Source organism: Anguilla anguilla, chromosome 18 (assembly GCF_013347855.1).
Source record: "Anguilla anguilla isolate fAngAng1 chromosome 18, fAngAng1.pri, whole genome shotgun sequence".
NCBI lineage: Eukaryota > Metazoa > Chordata > Actinopteri > Anguilliformes > Anguillidae > Anguilla > Anguilla anguilla.
Genome location: NC_049218.1, coordinates 18,608,024 through 18,634,002, shown reverse-complemented (window position 1 = coordinate 18,634,002; position 25,979 = coordinate 18,608,024). Strand labels below are relative to the sequence as shown.

The 25,979-nt window shown below is 39.9% G+C and overlaps 1 protein-coding gene across 1 annotated transcript; it reads right to left on the bottom strand.

Annotated features, from left to right (window-relative positions):
* Positions 1-1,029: 1,029 nt before the first annotated feature.
* fam83b (family with sequence similarity 83 member B) lies at positions 1,030-23,293 on the bottom strand. The gene is made up of 5 exons (XM_035399784.1): positions 23,160-23,293; positions 16,917-17,392; positions 14,168-14,332; positions 6,323-6,447; positions 1,030-5,605 (listed from the first exon to the last, which is right to left on the bottom strand). Exons 2-5 carry the CDS (start codon positions 17,364-17,366, stop codon positions 3,556-3,558), a joined length of 2,790 nt encoding a protein of 929 aa, XP_035255675.1. The 5' UTR covers positions 17,367-17,392; positions 23,160-23,293; the 3' UTR covers positions 1,030-3,555.
* Between the last annotated feature and the right edge of the window lie 2,686 nt (positions 23,294-25,979).

Sequence of the window (25,979 nt, the reverse complement as noted above, 5' to 3'; positions counted from 1 at the left end):
CCCATCTCAGAACGGGCAATCGTGTCTATGCTGTGACACTTATTGCAATCTCTGTTATCAATTTGGGGGAATATAGACAAGCACATGCTCTTCTCTAAATCATGTGTCACTGCTTATTTTCACGCTAAGGTTAACAAGTCAAGATTTAACGTGACACTGGACCGTGGGGCTCATCAATACACCGAAACTGTGCCATGACAAGCCAGCAGCTGACTTATCTTGTGGTTTTGCATAATCTCCCTCATTTTTGGGTAATAAGTAAGTAAATAAGTAAGTAAATAAATAAATAAATAAATAAATAGACAGACAGGCAAATAGATAAATAGATAGACAGACAGACAGACAGACAGATAGATAGATAGATAGATAGATAGATAGATAGATAGATAGATAGATAGATAGATAGATAGATAGCCCTAGGCACAACCTTCTGCACTTGAATGATCGAATGAGGTCAGTGCCGAGCCTGGAGGTACAACTGACACTTCAATACTGGACCAACCTTCGATTGTGCTTTGCTGTCAGAACCAAATTGTTTTGGTCGGTTCAAACAAGCCAGTGACTGATGGCTCACTGTAGCCCCACCTACTGCAGGGCTCTTGAAACCTCACTGTCCCTTCACAAGCACTTATGCGATCTCTCTGTCAAGAAGTCGGAGTCTATTTTGCAAGGTGAAAGCATGATGAAATGAAGACGGTCTGGCTGAGAGAAAAACCTCAGTTCTGCAGTACAGTCCTTATTTATCATGTGCAGTCTGTCGAATCTCTGCTACAGGCCTTTGTGCAGGTGGAAGCCATGCGCATAGAGAAATTCATGTGAGTTAGAAGTTACTTTTCTCTTTCAAGAAATAAAACTGATTGTATCACATTAAATCAAAGAGCCTTGACAAGAAGTAGTTGACAAGAAGCTGTATTGCCTTCCTTGGCTGATGAAACAGTAATTATCATGTCAGATGTGAGAAATGAGGGCACATTCATCATACTGGTATTTCTTGTTATGATGCTTAAATAATAAGCATACGGGCTGTAGAACAGCAATCAAACAACCTTTTTATTTTCAGAAGAATGTTATCATTTATCTGAAAAAGAACACTCCCAAATCCCAAAGCTGCAATGTTTATGCAAGCATTTATCAGCTTTCAAAGAAGATACAAAATTACCCTGATAAAAATATATATATATAAAAAACAATATGGCCTTCCTTTTTAACAAAAGCAATTTTGGCAATCCACATATCCCAGTGTTTCAGAAAGTGCAAACATCAAGCAAACATATCAAGTTTTTCAGTTTTTTTTCTTTGCCTTTTACCTTCAAAATACATCGCACAAAATAAAAAAGTTTCCAATTCTCCCCAAAAGAAACCGAAAACAAAAGAATGTGCAAAGAAATAAAAAAAATAATAAAAACATCAAAAACATAAAAAACATCAGTTGTCTGGTGCTGTGAATGCAACAAACACTATAAATATACAGTAACCTGGTTATGCTTCTGGAAATGCAAGTTAAACACACTTGAAAACAGAAGAGCACACACTAATTTATACATTCTAACAAGCATGGGTCTATTACATGGTTAAATGCAATACTTTCAACTTAAACCCACCTCCTTAAACAAACTGAGTAAGGGAACTAAAAATATTTCATTTTAATTAAGATAACCCAACACAAATTAGTCACTAAGACTATGTTTTTAAGTTAATGCCACTTAATTGGTTTCACCTCTATTAAATTGGAATACCTTTGATTCCTATAAAAATTAATTTGATTACTTCATTCAAATGAACCTAAACAATTCAGTTGGGAAAACATAAAAAAACACAGGTGTAACAAATTGAAGTAAAAATGTTAGATCTATCAAATGAAACATTTTTTTCAGCGTAGTTTTTCTATGCAAAAGATTCTCTAGTGGAATATATACTGCTCACTTAAATTTATGAATTGAAGAGTCATTACTTAAATTATTTAATTAAATTGAATGCAGCAACTGGATTATATTTGAGTAACTGGAACTTGGGAAATGTAAGCTGTCTTGACAATTGCATTTTTTGAGCATACTGTACTCAAACTATTTAGTGAGTATGCCAGTTATGATTTACAGTGTCAGTTAGCCATTTGGCTTACTTGTGTGACATCATATTGACACCCGTACAGAACTCCCTCTTCAAAAAGCCAATGACAAATAGAGATCACCGTATATGTATCTGCACAGCAGCCCCTCCCAAACTTCTCTTCTAGCTTCCTCTGGTACATTTAATATATTTGCAGTGTGGCTGCTACTCCAATATGACACTAAATTGAAAATCAAAGGATTTGGATATCATTTGTCATACTTTGTTAGCCAATGACAATATGCATGCACAATGAATAATTGTCCTCTTATACACCATTGGCTCCTTGCTGTCAATCAAATTAACTGGATAATTTCATTTGCTCAAATTAGATTTGACAAACTGTTTATTATCTTCATGCATTTGTAATTGTTGCGTAATTACATCTTAATGATATAATTGCTGTGTTTGCCATTACTGAAGGTGTTTCACTATTTTCTTAGTTTGCTATTAACAATACAATGACAATCTTTCTTTAATGTATTTATGCAATATTTATTTTAATATTCTTTAATACACTGGCCATTCCTTGCAGTGGAGGATTTTGAAGCATGAATACCTTAAAACCAAAACCTTGTGAATTAAACTTACAGAGGTAGAGAAGTATGATGCATCTGGCCTTCCATCATTCTTTGCTTTAAACGTGTGTTGCTAAAAAAAAAAAACAAATACATGACATGCACAGCAAGCAAACATTAATCATTTCTTCAGAGGACACGACTACGTGCAGTGGCAGTAGAAAAACAGCTGGGTATATGTTTCAGAGAGTGTGCAGTGTCTCCACAATGTGTGAACCAACTGGGCTGCGATCCAACGTGTTTGTTCTCAAAAGAACATTTATTCAAATGACATTTATTCAAATGTTTTGCTTAAAATCTGGTTTAGAGATGTGTGCGTGTGTTGTTTCCACCCATATAACGCCCATCCTAATTTCCAGTGTAACATTAGTTCTACAGAGATGAATTAATGGTGCTACTGTACTAAACACCTGGATGTGCAAGCATAACTGCAGACACCACAGATCGGGTTTATTTTCTCTGACTCCTACAGAGATAACTGAAGGCAGTATTACTGTACATATACCATGGGAGATCCTGCTAAAACTGAGGAAACAAATTCCAGTCCCCCTACCTTCTTATTTGGTAGTGTTCCAAAAATAATGATTTAATTACTAACTACATAGAATCACCGCTAACTGTAGACTAGATTTAACCCATGGGCTGTTTGTATGGTTTGTGAGCAAATATGTTTTCCTTTTTCAATAAACTGGGAGCAGGGTCGGGGATGGTTCATTTCTCAATGTAAACATTAATAATTCTGAAAATAAATATATTTATGTGGCTTTTATGAAGATAAAGTGGTTGTTGCATTCCCTAATCTGGGTGCAAAATTGTCTCCCTCTTTTAGCACCGCAGAAACCCTTCTGCTTGTCCTGGGTAATTTGACTCCTCACTTATTTTTATGAAGTAAATGTCCCACGCGCTGTATGAAGCGGCCTAGCTTATTGTCATGGGGACTTGTGTGTGTGTGAGTCCCTGAGCTGCTGTAGAGTTCCCCAGGAGGGCTCCCTCTAGTGTGGCTGAGGACAGTCCTTGAGCTCTCCGAAGCTTGCGCGTGGGTGGTGAGCTTCCTCAAATGATCTGAAGGAGGTTGCTTCTTCTCCAAGGCACAGAAAGGTTCAAAGCGGGTATACAGATGATTCTCTCTCTGGCTTCTGGGTCTGGGCTCCACACCCTGGCTTGACTGGTCTTTTTGGACTCTGGTCATGTGCGTCCCCCGCCAAGGGGTGGCGCCGTTTTGTTCCAGGTCCTCTGTGCTGAAACGCGGAGAAGATGACTTTCCCGCATTACTGGAGAAGTGGTTTTCCTTCACGGAGAGGTAAACGCCCCTCTCCTTCCCCGGTGCCTGTCCCTGGTCCTCGGATATCAGGGTGTCCGAGCTGCCTTCTGCTTTCAGGTTGGACCCAGATTTGTTATGAGACGAGCTGCCCTTTTTCTCCGGTATGTTGAGCAGCGATTTTATTTTCTTGGTGCTCTTTTTGAAGAAACGCGGCGAGCCCAGATTAGGGGACTTCGGCAGGGGTTCCTTCTCGCTCACGCTGAGGGCCGAAACCGACACGGTCCTGGACGGCGGCTCTTGCCACATCTGGGGCTGGAAGCTATTGATCTCCGCCTCCTTGACGTTGTAGTGGGAGACGGACCTCTTGTCTTCCTTGAGGTTGCAGGACGGACGCTGCATTCCAGCCCCTCGGTCGTCCAGAGCCCGTCTCTCACCCAGGCCCCGCCCTGCCAAGCCGTACCCATGCCTGGGCAGAGGCTCTTCACTGCCACTGTACTGCATGTTCATCCTGGGATCAGCCACACTGTGCCGTTTATACATGTCCTCTTGGAGGACATCCGGGCTTTTCTGCGACAGACCCCCCTTGGCACGTCCCAGGCTGGTGTATGAGGTATGGTATGCATCCCGACCTGGGATGCCCAGATTATTTCGAGGGTCTTCCAGAATCTGCAGGCTCCGCCTCTTCATCATATACTCGTCCTGCCTCATCCTGTTGTCCATCTGCGAGGTGGGCTGCCACTGCATGGAGGAGTAAAAGGGCGTGGCGGCGGGCGCGTTGAAGGGCATCGCACCAGAGGAGTTGTGCGAGTTGCTGTTGGTCTCCGGCTGCTCAGGGATGGTGGATGTGAAGATAATGGAGGATCGCAGGCGTGAGGACATGTAGGAGTTGGGCTTGCTGTCCAGCGCCTCGTACTGGTCCAGGTAGTCTGTGGACTCCCCCAAGGGCACGTCTTTGTTGTTGAGGTACGACTCGATCCGCCAGGTGCGAAGGAAAGACTTAGTGGTGCGGTCCAGGCTGGGCAGGTTCTGCTGCATGGAGAGAATGTGCTTGTCGTTGCCATGGAAGGACTGGCGCAAGTTGGCGTTGCCTCTCCCGTACACCTGTCCCAGCTTGGGCACCTGCAGGGGGTCCCCCATGCCCCTGGAGAAGTGTTCGTTTCTTCCGGGAGTCGCATGCCATTGAGCCCCCTCTCCGGACACGTTCCAGTTGCTGGCGCCGTACTTGGGGTGGGTGGGGACGAAGGAGGCCTCCTGCCTCTCCCCCGCATAGCTGTGCCTCTTCAGGAAGCCCAGCGCGTCAGGGGGCTGCAGGTGCTGGGGGCGGGCGCGGCCGTTAGCGCCGTGGTTGTAAGCGGGCCTCGGCTCCGCAGGCAGCCTGTCGAGCGGCTCCTCCTCCCTCACCCCTTTTCCGCAGGCCTTCATGTAGACCGTGTCCAGTGTGTGCCTCAGTTGGTCGCTCCTCTCGAAGGCCTGGCCACACTGGGTCTTGAACCCCGGCGCCGGGCCGTGCCCATTGGCCCGGCCCTCCGCGGGGCAGAGCACGGCCGGAACGGTGGAGCGAGCGAAAAGAGTCCGGAACTCCTCGTCATACAGCTGCACCAGCTGACCTGTGATCACCTGCACCATACTGAGGTGGATCTTCTCAAATGACCATGTGAAGCTTAGAGAGCGAGAGAGAGAGAGAGAGAGAGAGATCAATATCACTGCAGTGGAGTCTAATGGAGCCTTCATTTTGTCCATTTATTGAAAATGAAGATTTCAGAAATCCTTCATTCAAAGGGTCATTAATTCATTATTGCCATTTAGAGAGATTTTGTCAAGAGGGCATTGTACTGTGATTTATGCATTTTGGAGAGTAATGTGTCCCAGCCTCCTTAGACTTGACAAGTGATTTGTGATGTCCAATGACGTGTGGGGTAAAAAATAACTAAAGAAAATTTAATAATAAATATGTTACTGGCATGATGAATTTCCTACTTTTTTGAAAATCCTGTCTCACTCATTGACGCACTGAGTGACTGAACTGGATACATACTTATACATTCAGTCTTTCTCTGACACACACACACACACACACACACACACAGGCGTGCATACACACACACATACAAGCACACATTCCTCAAAGGGAAGTAATATGGCTTCTAGAACACAGCATTCATACACTGACATTTTACATTTTTCAAAAGGGCATTCATCAATTCATAATGATAGATTGTCAACAAAACATCATAAACAGCAAGCTCAATTTTTTCTTCATAATTTGACAACTCAAGAAACAACATTTAGATTTTTGACTTATACAAGCAGTTGGATAGGTATGATTTTAGGGCTCAATTTTGTATTCAAGTGGCTTTAGGAAGGGTCTTACAAATACCTGTATGAGCCAAACAGCACAGTCTGGCAGTCCACCAATAGAAACTTCTGTTCCATCGCCCCGTGAAATCGAGCTCCAGATCGGCAGAGGTACTCATGTCCTTTCACCGTGCGCACTCTCATGTTCTGCAACCAAAAACAAGGACAGTGCTCTTGGGTCATTTACAGCAGCCAAAAGTGCAGGTGCATGACAAGCATAGGAAATAGGAACAACTTTGTTTTCGCTTTTCCTAAAGAGACCAGAAGAACCTACCAATCAAGTTAGTAGAAACAGATTTTTTTTCTGACTATGCTTCCAGGATTACTTTATCGCTGATGGGAATATGGAAAGAGGGTTTTCACCATTTACCACTGCTGTGGTTTGTTTTATTTTTGTTATCAATGTGCTCTGTGATTGGTGGAGAGTTCCTCCCTGGTTTCGATATCAGAAGACCATGCACATCATTCCTATCCTTATTGTAATCCTGGGCGAAGTGTTTATTGCCTTTGGAAATTCATCTGTCACTCCTGTACCGCAGAGGAAGGCAGTTGCACCAAGGGGAGGGGCTAATGGAGTCATTTATGAGAGTGTCAGGACAAAGGTTCTGTGCAGAGAGTCTCCAGTCATAGTTACTTTCATTCTCAGACAACAAGCCCACCCCTTTGCTTACTATCTGGTTAAATTCATTCAGAAATGTAGGATAGGACTTTTTGAATGTTAACTCCATGTTTGCTGTCAATGCAGCTACTTACCAGGGTTCTCACTAAAGAAGCTGTCTATAAAAATAGCTTTATTATTTGGTTTGCTAGGTAAATTTACCAAAGCAATTAGGAGAAAACATATTGGGTGTGGTGATCTGTCCTTTATCATCATTCATTGAATATCAGTTGAAGTATTTGAAAGCTGACACATACACCTGTCGGCTAAGGCTAAGAAGAAGAGAGGTAAAGCTGGCTGAACGTGTGCATTAAATGAATAACTCTTGAAGCCTTCAAGCTATCATTTTGTAATATAAATGTGTTTAAGCAACATACTTTTTTATTATTATTGTTATTATTATTTTGTAATTGATGAGTAATAAACTTTCATATTTCAAACCACACAAAGGCATACACACACACACAAACACACACACACAGGCACGTAGGCACACACGCACATGGACACACACAGACACACACACACAGGCACGTAGGCACACACTCACATGCACACACACAGACACACACACACAAGCATGGACGCGCGCACACACAGTTTTTCTTTTTGCGCCATCGAGACCAGAAATATTAATTAATTCAGACAAAGAAGACTATTATGTGAAATTAACAAAAAAATGAACAAATGATTATGAATCCAATAAAACTCTATTAAATTAAATAGGGAATAGATTAAATAAAAACGATTGAATGATATATTCAACACCAAAATGAAATTACATAAAATGGTGATAATGACATAAAAATAGAGCCATAAAATTAAATATTCTCCTTTTATCTATTCACATTAAACTTAAGGCACTTTTAATTTGATAGCTGGTGATCCTATTTGTACAGTTTTATTACTTTAATGCAGTGTAACTACATTCACCATCACATTTATTTTGAAACAGATATTGTAAAATATTACGGTTCTTACTGTAGGTCTTGAACCGAAAAATTTCCAGAGCAATTCCTGCTCTCACTTACACATGACTCTTACATGGTAAAGTTCTGTAGCATTTTGGGGTAAGGCTCCATGTGTAAAAAGGGCTTGAGATATGCCCATGCACCAGTACCAAACCAAAAAGTGTTAGACATGTAAGTAAATGAGGTACTTGGTCCCAGTTTGGCACACTCCAGAAACTCTTTTATTAACCCTGTTGTTGTGTGATTTCACATCCAGTTCTCAGTTTCAGGTAAGCTCTTAGGCAGTCATTAAACTATTGCGTAATTTATTGAGTGAGTGAACATTTAATTGCTTTGGTTATTGAGTGTTTTATCTAAAGCATAACACCGGTAATGTGAAACCTGTTTGTGCAGTCAGGCCTGCTAGGTTTTGTATTTGACAGTAGTCACATTTATGTGACCTTAGAGAACACCTGTTGTTATATGCCAGTTGACAGTTTAGGTCAAAAAACAAACTCACACTTTGACTGCTCCTGTGATTGAATATGTCTGTCTTTTTAACAAAATTATTTTGTTAAAAATAAGTCATAAAAGAAAATGTCAGTTGGCTACCAAGCTCATTGTATTAAAATCAACAAAAATTCTGTCAAATACAAACTTAGCAGTCTTAACTCCACATGCATATTTCCCAGGTTTTACATAACAAGAAACCTAGCGATTGGCTCCCAGACGAGGGGTTTAGCTGGGATACATGTTTTGTTTTTTTGTTTTTTGGAAGATGCTGCCAACTAGTGTGCCTGGTATCCTAACCTCTTTTTTCTTTGCGAGTGCGATGTCCTCTTTTCCCTTACAAGTGATCACAAATGTGCAGGGAAAGTAAAATATAACTCAGGGTGCAATGCATGATCCTGCCTCAAATTAATGTATGGTAAATGACTGTTGAGAAACTGAAATTCAATAACCTTGGAAACCACAATTGGCCAATTGCTAGTTTGGTTTAGGAGACATGCTACAGGGGTATAATCCAGCCACATTTTTTCTGTAAAATGTATGTCTGCTCTGCCCTGTGACTATGGCACGTTTAGTGTCATTATATGTTTTCTAATTATAGATGGTCTTTTCGGCATGTTTTTTTTGACATTCATATGATTTGTATTCTGAGGCAATTTCCAACAAGAAACCCCTCTTGTAACAAACAATTTTATTTCACCTGCCTCTTTTATTGAAAAGTACACTCCACTGCCATTATTGTTCAGGCCATAATGTGTCTGCAGTCTTCTTACTGTTCATATTGTTCTCTTTAGAAATGCATATTAATGAAACCTGTTTCAAAATCAGAATAAAAATGTGTCTGGGTTTCTTTTTACATTTTCATTATTCTTTCTTTCATTGAGAGGCCACTGAGATAAATTTACCCAGATTCTTTTTAAAAAAAACTTTTACACTCATTTTTTATCAGTATAACCTATATCACTATCATTATCTGTATGATGTATATCAGCATATTATCAGTATATCATCATTGTACAGGAAAGTTTGGGGGTGGCAAGTGCTGCACTGTGTGCTCTTGTTATTTCATTTTCAAACATGTAATGCATGGCTAGAATTGGGCATACCATACATATGAAATGAACATATGAAGTCAAGGGCAATGAATATTTATAAATCCTTCCCAAGCTGTGACAATGAGCCCAAGGCTATGTGGATTTAGAGCAGCAGACTGTGCCAGTGCAGGTTGGGACAGACTGATTTAGAAATGATTTGTGCATGGAAAAATAATGAGAAAGGGCCACCCTGCACATAAAGACACACATACGCCCCCACCTCCAGGGGTCCCCTGGATCTGCTAGTGCCCCAGGGATGCTTTCCCTGTTATTCCCCATCAGCTCCATGCTGGCTGATATGAAAAAAGGATATGGGGATTGCAGTTACAGCCACCTGCTAGCAAAACCTTTATCTCAATTTGTACACCAGTCAGTGAAACCCAGTCTTCTCCCACAACCGTAGAGTCCAATGCTTTGTACATCAGTGTCTGCTACCTTTCAAATCTTTCAAGTTATTCTGATTTTGTTGAAAATGCCCTATAGTTGCATACACAGCATCCTAAATAGTTATACTTACTCTGGAGGTTTTTTTTTTTTTTTGTTTTTTTTTAACTTCAGAATCACAGCATGACGAATGCCCGAAATCACAGCTTCTGACCTGAACCGCCCATTAAATTACTGTTTTGTAAAATGACCCTCTGGATGTAGGTATTAGGTGCTTGCACTGCACAAAGGCAGGTTTCAGAAGATGGTCTGAGCAATTTCTTATTTTCAACAGCAAACATAGCTAGGTTTTAGTCTGCGTTTGCCATAAGACCATTTGTTATAAATCAAGTTATTAAAACATGCCCATTTGCTGAAGCTCAGTTGCATATTAGAAGCACATATTTTGACATTTTAATGGTTAGGGATCAGATTCATACTGTAGTCTGGGTTGTCGTGGTAAACATTTCCACTAGATCGCAAAAGGAACCTAATAAAATTATTCTGACTGAAATTTACACAATTCAGATGTCAGCTGACAAAGGGTCATTGGTGTTATGTTTTGGAATTTGGAATGAGTGTGATATACTCGTCTTGCATTATATCACACATAATAATCCACATAAAATCACTTATAACAAGCAAAAGTTTTTTCCAGGAATTCACTGGCGCCTTCCCACTTATGACATTTCAATTTGTATCTTTTTGAAATTAGATTATTTTATTTTTTTAAAAACCAATTGCTTGAAAGCCAGCAATGTTAATAAAGGTAGGTGGCAGAAAATCTTGGAATTTTTTAGTGGTCTAATATTACAATAAATGAATAAATGAATAAAATGTAATAAAAATGCGCCCACATAATAACCTGCCAATCTCGGCCCTCAGAGCCTGCTTGGACACAGTTGATTGGCCACACAATCTCTCACACAATCGTTGCCTTGTGTTCCTCAGATCGTCACTAAGAAAAGCAACCATCCAAATCTTAAAGGTCAAAAAACCAGTTTCTGCAATTATGCTAATGTGTCCAATAAATCATTATTTGGATTCACCAGTCAGAATACACCTGCCAGGACAGCCTATTGCGAAACCAACATTTGGCTGAAAGGTGAGCCCAGATGGAGTGTCTAAAATAAATGCATGCATGACATGCATGTTGAAATAATGAAGCTTTCATATTTTAAATTATTTTTGCTTAGTTTTTATTTTGCATTGAATATATCTATGATATGAGCTCAACTCTAATTGCAGGTTCTCTCAACTTTGTTTCTCTAAATGACTTCTGCTGATTTTCCTCCAGGTATCTCAGTGGTCATCCTACTAATAAAGCTCTCAACCATGTAATTACTGCAATTAATTTCAAGACTGTGAATGACTCATTTACATTTACATTCGAACCCTTAAGCAGATAATGGTTATATAAGAATGGCATGCCCACCAGTAGTTGCACTGTGTCTTGGAAAAAGTACACAGATGGAAAACTTTTAAGATATTTTCAGAAAACCTCCAATTTAGCTGCTGAACACACTCAGGAGATACAATAGACATTGCAAGCCATTTAGAGACAGCAGTGATAACAGATCAATTTAAAATACAAGACAGTAAATTTTGAAATTTGTAATACAGGAACCCTGAGGAATGTGCTATATATATTGCCGTATAACCTTTCACGTAATTAGATTACGTATTTGATGGAATTTGTTTTCCTCTTGGTATTCTCACAGTTAGGGATATACATCTCTAAAAGTAAGTAGCATCTGCCACTGTTCAGTTAGCAACTGCATCTCACAGGTGGAGGTGCTATCTGCATCGCCTGTAATTAGCTCAATAGATGTAAAAGCATATCTTTCTGTGAAGTTATATAGCAGAAATCTAACAGCAGAATGTATGAGAAATGCAGTGATGTCATATTACTTTGACATATTATTATTATTATTATTGTTATTCACCTAAACTGGAAGATTGAAGATTGGAAAAAGGTCGCCTGGTCTAGGAAATCTCCCTTTATGCTGCATCATACAGACATAGGATCAGGATTTGGTGTAGAACATCATGAATCCATGGATCCATCCTGCCTTGTGTCAGTGGTGCAGGAAGACGGTGGTGTAATGGTGTGGAGAATGTTTTCTCCAAGTTAGGCCCCTTAATACCGATTGAGCATCATTTGAACGCCACAGTATATCTAAGCATTGTTATTGACCATACCTTTATGGCCGCAGTCCACCCTTTTCAAATGGATACTTCCAGCAAGATAATGCACAATGTCACAATGCACACACATTTCAAGCTGGTTACACAAATGTGACAGTGACTTCAGTTTACTCCAATGGCCTGCACAGTCCTCAGATCACAATCCAAAAGAGCACCTTTGGGATGAGGTGGAACAGAACATTTACAGTGTGAATCTGTGGCTGAAAAATCTGTAAGACATGATGCTATTGAGTGAGCATGGACCAAAATCCAGCACCTTGCTGAATCCATGTACTAGATAGGTGTACATAACAAAATAGCCAATGAATTTATATGCAAATGAAATAAATAAATGATGGCACCTTTATAAAATGCAGTACGTTTCCATTTTGAATATAAAAGCTGTTTCATTTCAATTTATTTTGAGTTAAATCACTCCTGACAAATAAGGTAATTATGAACTTTGTATTTTATGCCTGCCAAAATAGCTTATAATCTCAGCTGTATGTTGAGAGCACTTCTTGTGTGTGATGTGAAATTTTTCATCTTCATTTAAGCAATAATTACTGCTACCTCACTTGAAGATTATGCACTCCTACAGAATGTATTATCTACACTGGGCTTACACTTGGACAAGTAGGGTGAAAAAAGATGGGCAATGTCTGATCCTTAAGGATCACCCAAAGGATAGGTAAAAACACTGCAATGACTAAATTTGGCATTCATTAGACAAACTTGTTGTTCTACTTGGCTGTACGTATTTGTCTTTATGGGTTGTTCGGGTCATTAAAATCTTTTTTTGTTTTGAGATGGTTTGAAGAGAACCTTAATCAAGTCAAAGCTTCAGTAACTTGGAGACTGATGCGAGTGTTTTATGTTTTAAGATGAAAACAGCGGAATTGGCAAAGCATGTGAAATGTGCATGATCTGTAACATGCATGAGATGCATGTTCAATGGCATGATGGAAGCATTACATATCGTGTGAGGGTGACATGTCACTGTTTGTCGTCTAGGCTAGATTCAGCACCCTAGGACCTTCCGGGAGGAATACTGAACCTATGCATGAGCACTCAACCTGTCTGTTCTAATGCTTGGCAATATCAATTCAGTATGTTAAATCTAACATACACGCATTGCATCGTTATTTACGCTGATTTTTATTTCTGTGTGCTGGGACACAAGCAAGTAAAACGCGGGTAACATACTAACATGCACTACTTCAATCTAGTCTAAGCCTGTAAGTGTCTCTCATGAAGTTATGATGTGTATGACGTGATCTGTGTTTTGCTTTTTGTTTCAGGGAATGGTGAAAAACAGCTGTGCGAACTTCTAACTAAAGGACATGCAAATGCTCACATGATTCATCAAACCCTGACTCCCTCTTCATGTGTATTGTAAAGAGTTTGTTGCTGAGTATAACTAGGCTTGGGGAGGGGGGGGCAGGCTTACATTCTGTCACAGTCCCAAAGGCATCAGCACACAATACTTCCCTCATTGGAGGTTACACTTTTTGGACTGTCTAACCCCCCCCCCTTTTTTTCCCAGACAAATTGGGGAACCAGCATTGATCTTAAGAGCTATATGTTTTAATCAAATATTTATGAAATTCAAACAATAAACTTGGGTACAGAAACATTTTTTCTTCTACTGTCATTACTGTACCTGAACCTTACACAGAATTATTCCAGAACACACATCAGATGAAAGCTCTGGTGATGTACAATGAGGTCTATAGAAATATGAAGGCAGGTATTTTACTGAAATATGTTGGTTTTGAACGTGAATCTTAATGGATCACACTGTGGGGTTCCTTTTCCACAATACTGTGAATAACATTCCCTTCCTATAGCAGGAAAAGGCCACATTCTGCCTCATCTCACAATAGACCAGAATCCATGGGTCTCTGTGTAAGCAAGGGTTTAAATCATGCGATTAGCCAATGAAACAACAATAGAAAGCATGTCCCGGTTGAAATTGTTATCTCTTCCAGGCGCAGAAATGAGTGCATGAATGGATGAAATGAAGGAATGAATCCCAATCTTACCCTTAGTCTCTGTATCTGGACGTCCTGCTTCTCTGCCATAGTGAGAAAGCTTTGGAGGCCAAAATCATCCAGAAGAATGTAGACTGCGACTCCCCTTGCTGAGGCATCAGCCAGCTCTTTGAGTATATCCGCATCTGTAAACATGTCCATTGCAACGGCAATCACCTGTGAGGAAAGGGAAAGAGCAGGCGAAGTGATGAAAACCCTCAAAGGCAGAGGTGTCCACTCTTCCTTTACCTGGAAGTCAGGTGTGTGTCTGGCCAATCAGTACCACTAATTATTCAGTTAATTTCCCGGGGAAATTGAAAACCAGGGTCAGATTTGGTCCAGATTTGACTATCCATGTAATAGACTATATTTCACAGACAAAAGCATCTTGAAAGTCATTTGGATAGTCACTGGTCGTCTGTTTATTTAATCACTTATTGCTGCCCAAGACAGGTTGGATGTTAAGACAGTCTGACTCACCTGCTCTAAGATGTTAAATGGAGTGAAGGTGAAAATGCAAGTTGAATGTTGTAAATGTTCTATGGTAAAATACTAAACTAATGAATTCAGTTCAAAGTTAATCCTCTGACAGGAGATCCTGGAATTTCCTTGAAGTGAGTCCAGTTGTATGCCCTTTGCACTGGTATTCCTCTCTACGAGTTTTCAGATTGAATTAGAAAATATATGGTTGAAGAATGCAAAATCTGTGTGTGTAATGCATGTACTTATTATTAATCAGCTACTATGCCAGGGTCTCTGACACCAGTGAAAATCAATGAAGTGTACACAACGGTATGAAAAAGTGGAATAATGTATAAATCTAAGGTATGGTTTAGTTAAGGAAAAATTGCAACCCTGCTAGTGATATAATAAGTAAATGGTATGTACTTTCTAATAAATGGTGAAGGTTTGTTCCCCGGGCTCGGCACGCTACACGGCAGTAGTTATTGTATGAGTAATATTCATCTGTGACTAACTGTATTATGACAACAGCATTGTCCTTACATGGTGCCCTTATAATCTGGGACCAGAACCACCATGCTGTCAAATTAGGGCATTGAATAAATCTGAAAAGAAGATTGTGAATGCTATGTGTTCTGTGTGTTCTGAATGCTGACTGAGTGTTATTTGGTGCAGTGCACAGTCAATGAGTCATACTCAAAGACATCAGACAGCAAGTTTCTGTTACTATTACTGCACTATGCTTTACCCATTTCCTCCATGCATGTGTTTTCGGGAAAGCGCAAGTTCCCATAACAAAGGATAGCAAGGTATTCCTTTTGGTATATTATTGAAACAATGTAGTTACACATACAAATTTGGTACCAGACCATATCATTACACTGAGAGAGAATACATATGCACAGAATGAACATTCTAAATGTCCCATTTGGATATCCAGTTTGAAAGCTTGCACATTATTAATTTAGCCATGAGATGCTTATTAAAACACTTCCCACCACATGCTTAAATAAAAATATTGCTTTGTTGTTTGAGTGTTAGGGTTACGGTTAGTACCTGTGTGAATATATTTATTTATTTATTTATTTTTATCCTGAATTGTATTGCTACACGTAACCAGAACTTCAGATGAATTAGCAAATCAGCATTTAAGTTTCAGTTTGATGTCTCTGCTATTCCAATTCTGGCTATACATTTGGAGTGCAACTGTTGATCCTGTTGCTCCTGTGATATAAGTATTTAATGCATCCTGCAAACCTATCCAGACTTTCTCTGAACCTGCTGAATATATTTAATTGAAAACTGGATTTTTTCTTTCACTGACTCTTACTTGGACAGTCCAGGTTTTGGCTTTTCTGTCTGGGTGGAAATGATGAAAATGTTGCTAGTAATAAGATTTTTATGCCATTTAAAGTAAGTAAGGAAGTTTATAACTAAATTTGTTTTGCATTAATATTTAATATTTTAAATTTCTTATCAAACACTACAATACAAGCAACAGCAGAAGCTGAAGCGTGCCCTTTAAATAAGAAAGCTAGCGGGGTAAAATTTGTTCATTCCAAGACCCTGACTCATGGCTTTTACACAATGGTGTTGCTGTAGCAACAGGGTACGGTCCTGCTCCAGTACATGAATCCTGGTTTATAGATTAACGTGGGGGTAAATATATATATACAGTGCCCTCTATAACGTTTGGGACAAAGACATATTTTTCCTTGTATTTACGCTATGCCAGGCTGTTTGTGATTTCTGAGCTGACCAGTGCTCTCTTTCGTCTTAATGATGTTCCAAACAGTTGATTTTGGTTAACCATGTGATTTTTACATGGTGAAACTAAAGTGTATAAACAATACCCTTAAATAAAAGTTGAAAATGTGCACTTTAAGAACATGTTCGATTACAATCTAAAATTGTGGAGTACAGAGCTAAATCAAGAAAGAAAAAAACATGCCTTTGTCCCAAACATTATGGAGCTCACTGTATATACATAATAAATTGAACACACACTAACACTGTATAGATATACTGTGTGTGTGTGTATACATATATATATATATATATATATATAAATATGTGTGTGTGTGTGTGTGTTTGTTCAATGTATTACCCTTCCTATAACAATGTTTTTTTTTTATTGTTTTGTGGTTTCTTTTTTTGGGGGGGGGGGGGCGGGGGGTTCATGTCCATATGTTCTCATTTTCATATGCTGAGACGAGTTGGATATGCAGCATATCCTCACAGATGCTCTGAAATGATGAGGTAGTCTGAAGCACTGAAGCACACAGCATGGGCACGTTACCTGCCGAGCATCCTGAACCTGTTTCCGGATCACCTCTTTGATGGTGGGACTGTTGAGCCGGGGCGGGTGGAAGAGCAGCTCGATGTTGGTGCCCGCGCTCAGCTTCGAGCACTCAGGCCAACCCAGATCCAGGTCGGGTGTCTCCACATCAGAGTTCATGGGCCAGTATGTCCCAGAAGAGGACGTATTTTCGGGGCAGCCATTGACCTCCTCGCTGGGGCTGCTGGTGGTGACCGGCAGCCTGGTGCGCTCCTTGATGAAGAGGATTTCCCGCTCGGACAGAAAGTCACCAATTTGCTCTTCCTTGAGGACCTCCTGGTACTTCTCCTGCCCTTCGCTGACCAGGGTGTCGATAGCTATCCGGTAGGACTCCTTGTAGTGGGGCTGTATGAAGTCCTCCTGCCGGAGATCTCCATTCAGAGAGGAGAGAAGGGAGAGCTGGGACTCCATCTGTGCACTGATACGCTACACCCCTCCTGCGAAAACACAGTTTGAAATGTCAGTAGCGTCCCCAGGATGTCATCATAAGGCCTGTAGTACGAACACAAATTTTCTATTTAGTTATTGTCTGGCTGTTACTTTAGCTTGTATAACAGGAATGTGACATTTTTGGGTATCTTTACTTGGCCATCCTATATGGCTGTATGATTGTATGACTGTTTGGCGATCGACTGTTTGACTATATTACTGCTTGACTGTTTAACTGTTTGGCCTACAGTGTAAAGTGAAGCCCAATTGGGTACAGGCTGTGCACACAATAATAATTGGACTAAAAATATGACTGTCAAAAATACTGTCCATTCCAGCTTGTTCAAGACATGTTTTCCTGCCTGTACAGACTTGTTCAGTTTTGTGTAGGGAATAACACTGGCTACTTGTTAAGTGGCAGTTCAGTCCAGTGATTTCCTCTGGTGTCCTGCCCAACAACAAATACTCATATGAGTCATGTGAGATACCAGAGATAGCCTACATAAAAACATCCATCCATTCATCCATTATCTATACCCGCTTATCCTGGTCAGGGTCGCCGGGGGTGCTGGAGCCTATCACAGTGTGCGCTGGGTGAGAAACCCTGGACAGGTTGCCAATCTGTCACAGGGCACACACACCATGCACTCACATGCTCATACCTATGGGTAATTTAGAGTCTCCAATTAGCCTACCTGCATGTCTTTGCTCTGTGGGAGGGAACCGGAGTACCCGGAGGAAACCCATGCGGACAAGGGGGGAACATGCAAACACCACACAGAAAGGCCCAGGGACTCGGACCCAGGACAGGACTGGCAGAGCATCACCAGAGAAGATAATCAGTACCTGGTGATGTCTATGGGTGACTTCAAGCAGGCATTGCATGCAAAGGATATGCGACAAAGTACTTTAATTTTCATTTACATAACATTAGCATGTCCCAAACATTATGGTGCCCTGAAATGGGGGGACTATGTATAAAACATATATATATATATATATATATATATATATAATGGTAGAGACTGGTGCACAGTCTCTAGCCTTGTAGGATGATTGATATTTTTATATTAAAAGTGTAAAGTGTTTTTACATTAAATTTCAAGAGTTTTAAACAAGTAATTAGAAATAAAATATATAAATTGTAGCGTTTAAATATTACTGCTATTACTGCCTGCTATGCACTGTCCAATTAACACAGAGGAGTGTTGTACTGGTGCTTCAGAATTCCAGGGGAGGTGTTCCCTTATTTACATGTGTCAATCTGATCACAATCTGTGACTGGGTTTGCATTAAAGGATCCTTAAATGTAAAAAAGTATACGGTATAATGAGCATAGAATATTTCCACTTTTGTCTGACTGTGTTTTGATGTCGTTGTTGTTGTTGTAAGTCTTCTGTGGGTGGGTGAATAATCTTTCATTGCACGGTCACCAAAGTTTTCAAGAAAGAAGTAAGGCCTTAGTTATATCATCTAGTTCACATTTTTATGTAACCTGAAATGGCATGACTTATCTCACAAATAACTTCATTTAAATAACCTTGAGTTAATCATGTAGGCATAGTACAGTAGGTAGTAGGAAGCTTAACATACACAGATTTTCTCTGCGTAGCCCAGCTTGACCAAACCTAACAACCGCAATCGAGCTTAACTGGTATCACAAAGGTGGTTATAAACTTGTTAAGTGAACATCGGCTTTGTTAATCAAGTTCTGCGTGTTCCCATAAAAGGGGCGTTGTCTGCAACAATGGGCCAACAGTGGTACAGCATGGACTGTACTCGAGCAGCGTATTGCTCATGTGAGGAAAAAAGACTGACATGGACGAGCATAATGCATGGATCCAAAGAACATAAAACAATCATAGTTGCAAAAATCAACACCCTTACCGCCAACAACAAACCCCAGGGACAAAAATTTCTAGACAGCATTTCATAGTGAGAACATCATACCAACAGGCAACATGGTGCTAGTGTGATGGTGTGGGGTGCTTTGTCACCTTGGGAATGGCAATGACTTGCCATTATTGAAGGAACCATGAATTTGCACTGTAGCAGAAAATTCTTGAGGAGTGTGTTTGTATAATTGGGTCATGCAGCAAGACAATGATCCAAAACACTAAAGGAAGTCCACATCTGAGTGGCTAAAAACAAACAAAATTCAGGTTTTGGATTGAACTAGTCAAAGTCCTGACTTGAACCAAATAAATGCTTTTGCAGGATCTGAAACAATTCATTTCATGCTCGAAAATTTACCAATTTGTCCAAATTAAAGCAATTATGCAAAAAAGAATTAAAGCAATTATGCAAATTCCTCCACAGCGATGCGAAAGAGTGATATCAAATTATAGGAGATGTTTGGTTGCAGTTATTGTCGCTAAAGGTGGTGCAAACAGTAATTAAGTTTAAGGGATCAATTACTTTTTCACATGGTTGATGAGAATAACTTTTTTCTTCAAATAAATTTAAAAATTTTTTAAATGTGTTTGTGCTTACTCAGTTTCATATTTGTAATATTACATTTTGTCTGAAGCTCTGAAACCATTCAGTGTGACAAATATGCAGTAATAGAGGAAATCAGGAAGGGGGCAGGTACTTTATCAGTGCTGTATTTACCTTACCACTCCTAAGGAATAAGCTCTAAACTCTCACTAATTGTTTTGTAGTTTATGTCTAATGTGACAACTGCATATTCTAGAGCTCCTAAACCTTAAATTACAGGATAATTAAAATATTTCTAGAAGAACTGACACCAATGCAACATAACTCACCACGGCAATATACCCCAATTAAAAGTGAGTCAGCTTTGTGATATGGAAAACCCATGGTTAAAGCTAAGGTTAGCTTGCTAACCACATATTCTTGCTTCACAGTACACCGCCCATGTAGTTTAACCATGAAAATGTAGGATATTATATGCATTTGCATATAATCTATATGCATTTGTTGCATATTGAGCCACCCAATACCATCAAGCAGTAACTAGGTAAAATATTTTGCTTTTCTAGAAAGGCAAAGACACCAAAAAAAATGTTGTTTTTAAAATACGAATGATGGTTTTGTGGAGGCAGAAAATGGGAAGTGTGAAATATAAGGTTTTCCTTTGCTGTTTACACATCAGCTTTTTATTAGTGAATTCCTCTGCCGGTTCTTTCACCAGAGACTCTGAAATTTCCCAGCAGGCATTGCAGTAATGCAGCAGGCTTATTTATCTAACAGAGAACCTGTGTGACAAATAATATTTATCAGTCTCTTTCCCAAGGTGATTGACAAAAAGCAGAATGGAAGCAACTGGAACAACATCGTTTATGAGCAGGGCTCTGCAGCAACCCAAAATGAGTCTCTATTTCTAAAATGATCTCTGCAGAAATGACAGTACACAGAGCTCTTCCAGCTGTCTGTAGGGTACTAACAGAACACTGTTTTTTTGTTGTTGTTTTGTTTAGGCGGTTCATTAGCACTATTTAAACAGCATTTCCCTGACATGACCTTTGAATGCTGTATGAAGTTTGACAAGACGGCACCCTGGGGTTGTGTGTCAGCAGCATGCAGTGAGCTCCAACGCCCCAAAATGTAAAATCAAACCTGACTCTTTTTAACTATAATAAACAACATTTAGTCCTTGGTGGACTCATATGACCTATGCTGGAGTTCAGTTAACACTGTCAGAGTTTATTCATTATAACCCTGAGAATATTGTTCTGCATATACCCTACGGTGGTGTGTTATTTGTACTTGTCCAATATGAGGCTCATGCCAGTAAGTGGTATACTGTAAGAACAGTCAAACTGTAGCAAGCAATGAGGTGCAAAACTATGGTTGTCTTCACTGCCAGTCACCAATAGGCCAAATCATTCAAGTAGAATATAATAGGTTATAGCGTACATTGTTCTTCAGCTTAGTCTACACAGCAGAGAATACTTTATTGTGGAGTATCCCTGTCAATCAACACACATGCTTCCAGGGGTGGCTAGGCAGAGCACTCCGACAGAAACCATGCTGGAGAAGTTTGTGTCGATCCACAGAGAGCAGCCTCATGCATTTGCATTTAGCCAGGTACTCTTATCCAGAGTGATTATCAAACATGCGTACATGAAGGCTTACGCAATGAGCTGAAATGGATGCCAAGTCAGGTGTCACAGTCAGTCATCAGCGGCAGGATTAAACCTGTGGCTCCCAATGGGTCTCCACAGCCTCTGAGGTCTGCTATGCCTCATCACGTGTGCCGTGCTGGATGCTGTAAGGAGACGCACTGCCCTACTTTATTACAGTGAGTATCACACACGCTCATCACGTTTCCTTTGAGGACACACACTGCGCTAACGGCTGCCTCACCACACAGAAACCGCCATCCTACACCCTGTGTGTCAGGCGGCATGCCCTGACTTATATTGACGCCAGACTTGTTTCGGTTGTGGCTATCCCATAAACACACCCCTTGCCTCTGGTGAGGGTGGGGAGGTTCCGGAAAGTGCGGTGTTTTGGTGTCACATTTGAAAGACTTGCCAGATTTACAGGATGGTGACAGACGCACATTTAAAATGGCTAAATCTGTTCAGAGCACTGTAAGCGCTTATTGTTTGCAATTGTCACTGTCCTTTCATAATTTTAGCACCCACTTTTTGTGATCCTGAACACGCTATGAGAACCACAAATCTGACATCTGCCATGCAGTAGTGCGGCATTGTCAGTAAGGGACTGGGAGATTACAGGTTCAGACACCAGGAAAGGGTTCTAGTATTGTATGAAATGTCCAAATAATGTTCACTGCAGGAAAGTGTGAGAGTGGCCAATTTCAACAAACAGCAAAGAAGCAGGCCTGTCCAAGCCAAACACAAATCCACCGGCTGCTTCCTGAGAATGGGCATCCCCAAGAAACCCTTCGGTTTTCAGTTCATTATCAGTTTTTTAGCAGCTGAAGTAGGTTTGCCAATTTGTTTCATCATGGTAAATGTGGACTCTGCACTCAAAAAATCAATAGCCAATACGAAAACAAAAATGGGCTGGTGATTTTTATGACAGCTCACACAAATGTATGCTGAAATCCTGACTTCAAAAATCATATTAATGAGTTGCCCCTCTAATGTCACCATTTAGAAGCTAGTTAATTTAACGGAAGTATTATTAAAAACCATCCCTCCCACTGCTAGACATTTTGCTGTTCTGTTGACATTCCTTTTTAAGTACAATTTTAAAGGGCATCCAAGAAGAAAGTTGTTTTTCCATTTAAAGTTAAAGCATTTAAAACATAGCTTGGTCTTTATCTCCATGGAATATTCAACCAAAGTGCATATATAGTTTTACCTGCCAACCTTTACTTTGAAAATGTTTTCTCTCATTTTCAGCTGTCAGGCTGTAGAATAATTATATTCATTCAATTGTATTCCCAAGCACCAGATACACGATGACAACTTATAAAAACCTAATTTTTCAAAGTCTGCTTTAGAAAACTTGCCATTTTCTTTTATTATAAAATCCTTCTGGTAAATTCTGCTTGTAATTTATAAATGTATTCTGACAAGCATGATGAAGATACATTAAATAAACACTAAACCACAGCGTAGGTTTATCGTCTTTCAACACAACGATGCTTCATTCAGACTTTCACAACCCTTCCAAACATTCCACTGGGATATTTACAGACCTTCACACAAAGCCTCGCAAAGATTCCAAACACTTCCCAGAGTCTTAGCCCCCAACCCCCCCCCCCCCCCCCCCAAAAAAGGAAAATGCTCCACTGAAGACTTATGTTATACAACGTCTTTACAAGCGACTTACTTTAGGTTTGTCAGTAACAGCCAAATCCTCATGGAAATTCCCAGTACATTGTGGCTTTTTTCAATGTCTATGTTTTACAAAAAAAATAAATAAATAGAAATTATTTTCTCATATGCTTCTAGAAGCAGCAGTGCTTTCCCCTCCTAAAAGTAACAAAGGACTTTCCTCGGAAGTGTCCCTACATGAGTAGACCTGGGAATTCAGAACAGGGCGTGGATACTAGTTTTCACATGCAAATAGAGGCAGACTAAACCTGCTCGCAGCCCAGGCCCTGCTGTAAACCTGTTTGGAATCTCTGGCCAAGCCCCTTTTCCTGCGCGTGTGTGTGCGTGCACGAGCCTGTGTGTCTGCGTGTGAGCATGTGTATCTGGCGGTACAGAGTACACCCAGATAGCACCACCACCTCCCACACAGTTCACAGCAGGGTGTCTGTCTGTCTGGGTTTGTCAGGGTAAGGAAATGAATTTGACGCAGTAACCCAGGTCACATAATCTTGATAAAGTAAGCCACACATGAGCTGCCCTCTGAACTTTGGTAGCCTGTGTAGAGACTTTGGAATTGTTTGTTTTGTTTGTTTTTTTTATCCCTCAGGTGATTGTAAACAACAACTGAATGTAAGTTTACTGAATGGCAGTCATAAATAAATAGGACAGTAAATTGACATTAAAATGATGAAAAATTATATGAAAACGAATAAAACATTTGCCGAAATAAAATTAATTAGAAAATGTTTATTTAGAAAAAATGCTGAATGTGATAAAGAATAGGCAGTGTTTACATCCTCCTGAGAGCCAGCAAAAAAAAAGTTCAAGTATTTTAATTTTTTGATGTCATACAAGTGTCTTGGATGGCAAGGAAATTAATACTTTTAAAGATATTATTTATTTTATTTTTAGTGAATGTCCCTTGTAGTGTAGGCTTCAGCATAGCAGTATATAGTTCTTGTCATTTTGACGAATGAGAAAAAACTGAATAATCAGGTCTTAGGACGATAAAGCACCTTTCAGAGATCTACAAGCAGAAAGGAGGAAGTCCTCTTGCCTGCCAAAATGGTTACTTCAGCCCCTCCCCCAACAATGAGACAATGCTGAGGAGATACCAACTCAGCATATGTTCAAATGCAAAAACTTTATGGGCTGAGCCACGATGATTACATGCTTAATTAAGCCTTATCTGACAGGAAGACAAAGGAATGGCACTATTAAAAAACATATTTTGATATGTTGCTGTCTGATGGAATACATTATGTAAGAACATCCAGGGACTTTTTTTTTTTTACATTAAAGGCATTCCAGAAATTACTGCAACTAGAGTACACTATCTAATATTTTCAAACGTGGCAGCCATTTCACCGTAAACAAGCACGTACTCTACAAAAAAATCGTGACTAAAGATCATTCCTCTGACTTCTCTACATCTGCTGCAGATTGACATTGTCTCCAGGGTGATTCCCTGACTCCAAACAATGCAAATTAATTTGCGATATATTCACAAGATGTGAGTGTGCGTGTGGTGGATCACATGTATCAATCCTAACTAGTTAATTAGCTGGACAAACGAAAGCATAATCTTCCCACAAAATTACATACATTCAGCATGTTCTATTACAAAGATATGTCAAGGTAGTTGACATATCTTAAGAGTTAACAACATGCCATAAAAAATGCAAAGTAGACCCATACATTACTGCATTCCTTAACAGTAATTTACTGTAAAAAAAGTCTTTGGCCTATGAACAGTATCAACATTTACCCCAGTTGACTCGCAGAATGCACTTTTTTTACAGAAGAGTACTGAAAAAAAAGAGTATTTTACTGTAATTCATAAAACAATGCATTGTAATATTTATTAATTATTGTATTATAGATTGCTAATGTGAGCATGACATAAGCTTATATTTCTGCAGTGATCCTACAGCACATATTTTCTTACTTTACTGGTGGCCATTGTATAGGATTTCTACTATAACTCAATGAATGACACACAAGAGAATGTGTTTGCAGGTTATTGTAATATTTAGTACAGATGTGTCAAACTGCATTCCTGAAGGGTCGCAGTGTACTGGTTTTTGGTGTGCTTCAGCATGAGTGACTTAGTGTAGTCATTGACTGGTTAAAGTCCGCACACCTTGTTCTCAAGGCCTTAATTGGTGGCTGATTGAAAGGAAAACACAAATACATGCAGACACCGCAGCCCTCCAAGACTGGAGATGGACAACCCTGATTAAGTATATACGTCAGGAAATTCTCACATATAGGCACATGATTTCAGTATCTTAAAAGGAAGGAAAGTCCACTTTCAGCCCACTTAGAAGTCAACTGTTAGCATATCAATTCACTGATATAGATGCACTGATACCATAGAGATGCATCCTTAAAATTATGGTTTAATAAATGTAGGTAACAAGGACCACTGAGTGGCACATCCTGCTGTAATGTGGGTTCTCAGTATAGTGACACACTCCATTGCATGGCATTGAATCTCGACCATGCCATTTTCAGCTGTGGCCACAGTTTCATCGAGGTAGAGAGGATTTCCCCCAGATGCGTCTTTCCGGTCTTACCATGCAGGGTTGGAGATGATTCAGTCAGCGCATGTGGTCCATTTTCATGAGATGCATGTGAAGTGTATTTCTACAATACACTCATTGTGCAGCTTAGCCAGTAGTTGGCTGAGGGAAACAGTATTGGAGGAGAGCTCTTCAGAACTGATGGAGGATGTATTATGATTGGACAGGACCCACAAATAATTTAACATGCCAAATTTCATGGCAAGAAAAAAATTTAAAACAGAAAAAAGAACAAAAAAGGAAAAAAAGAT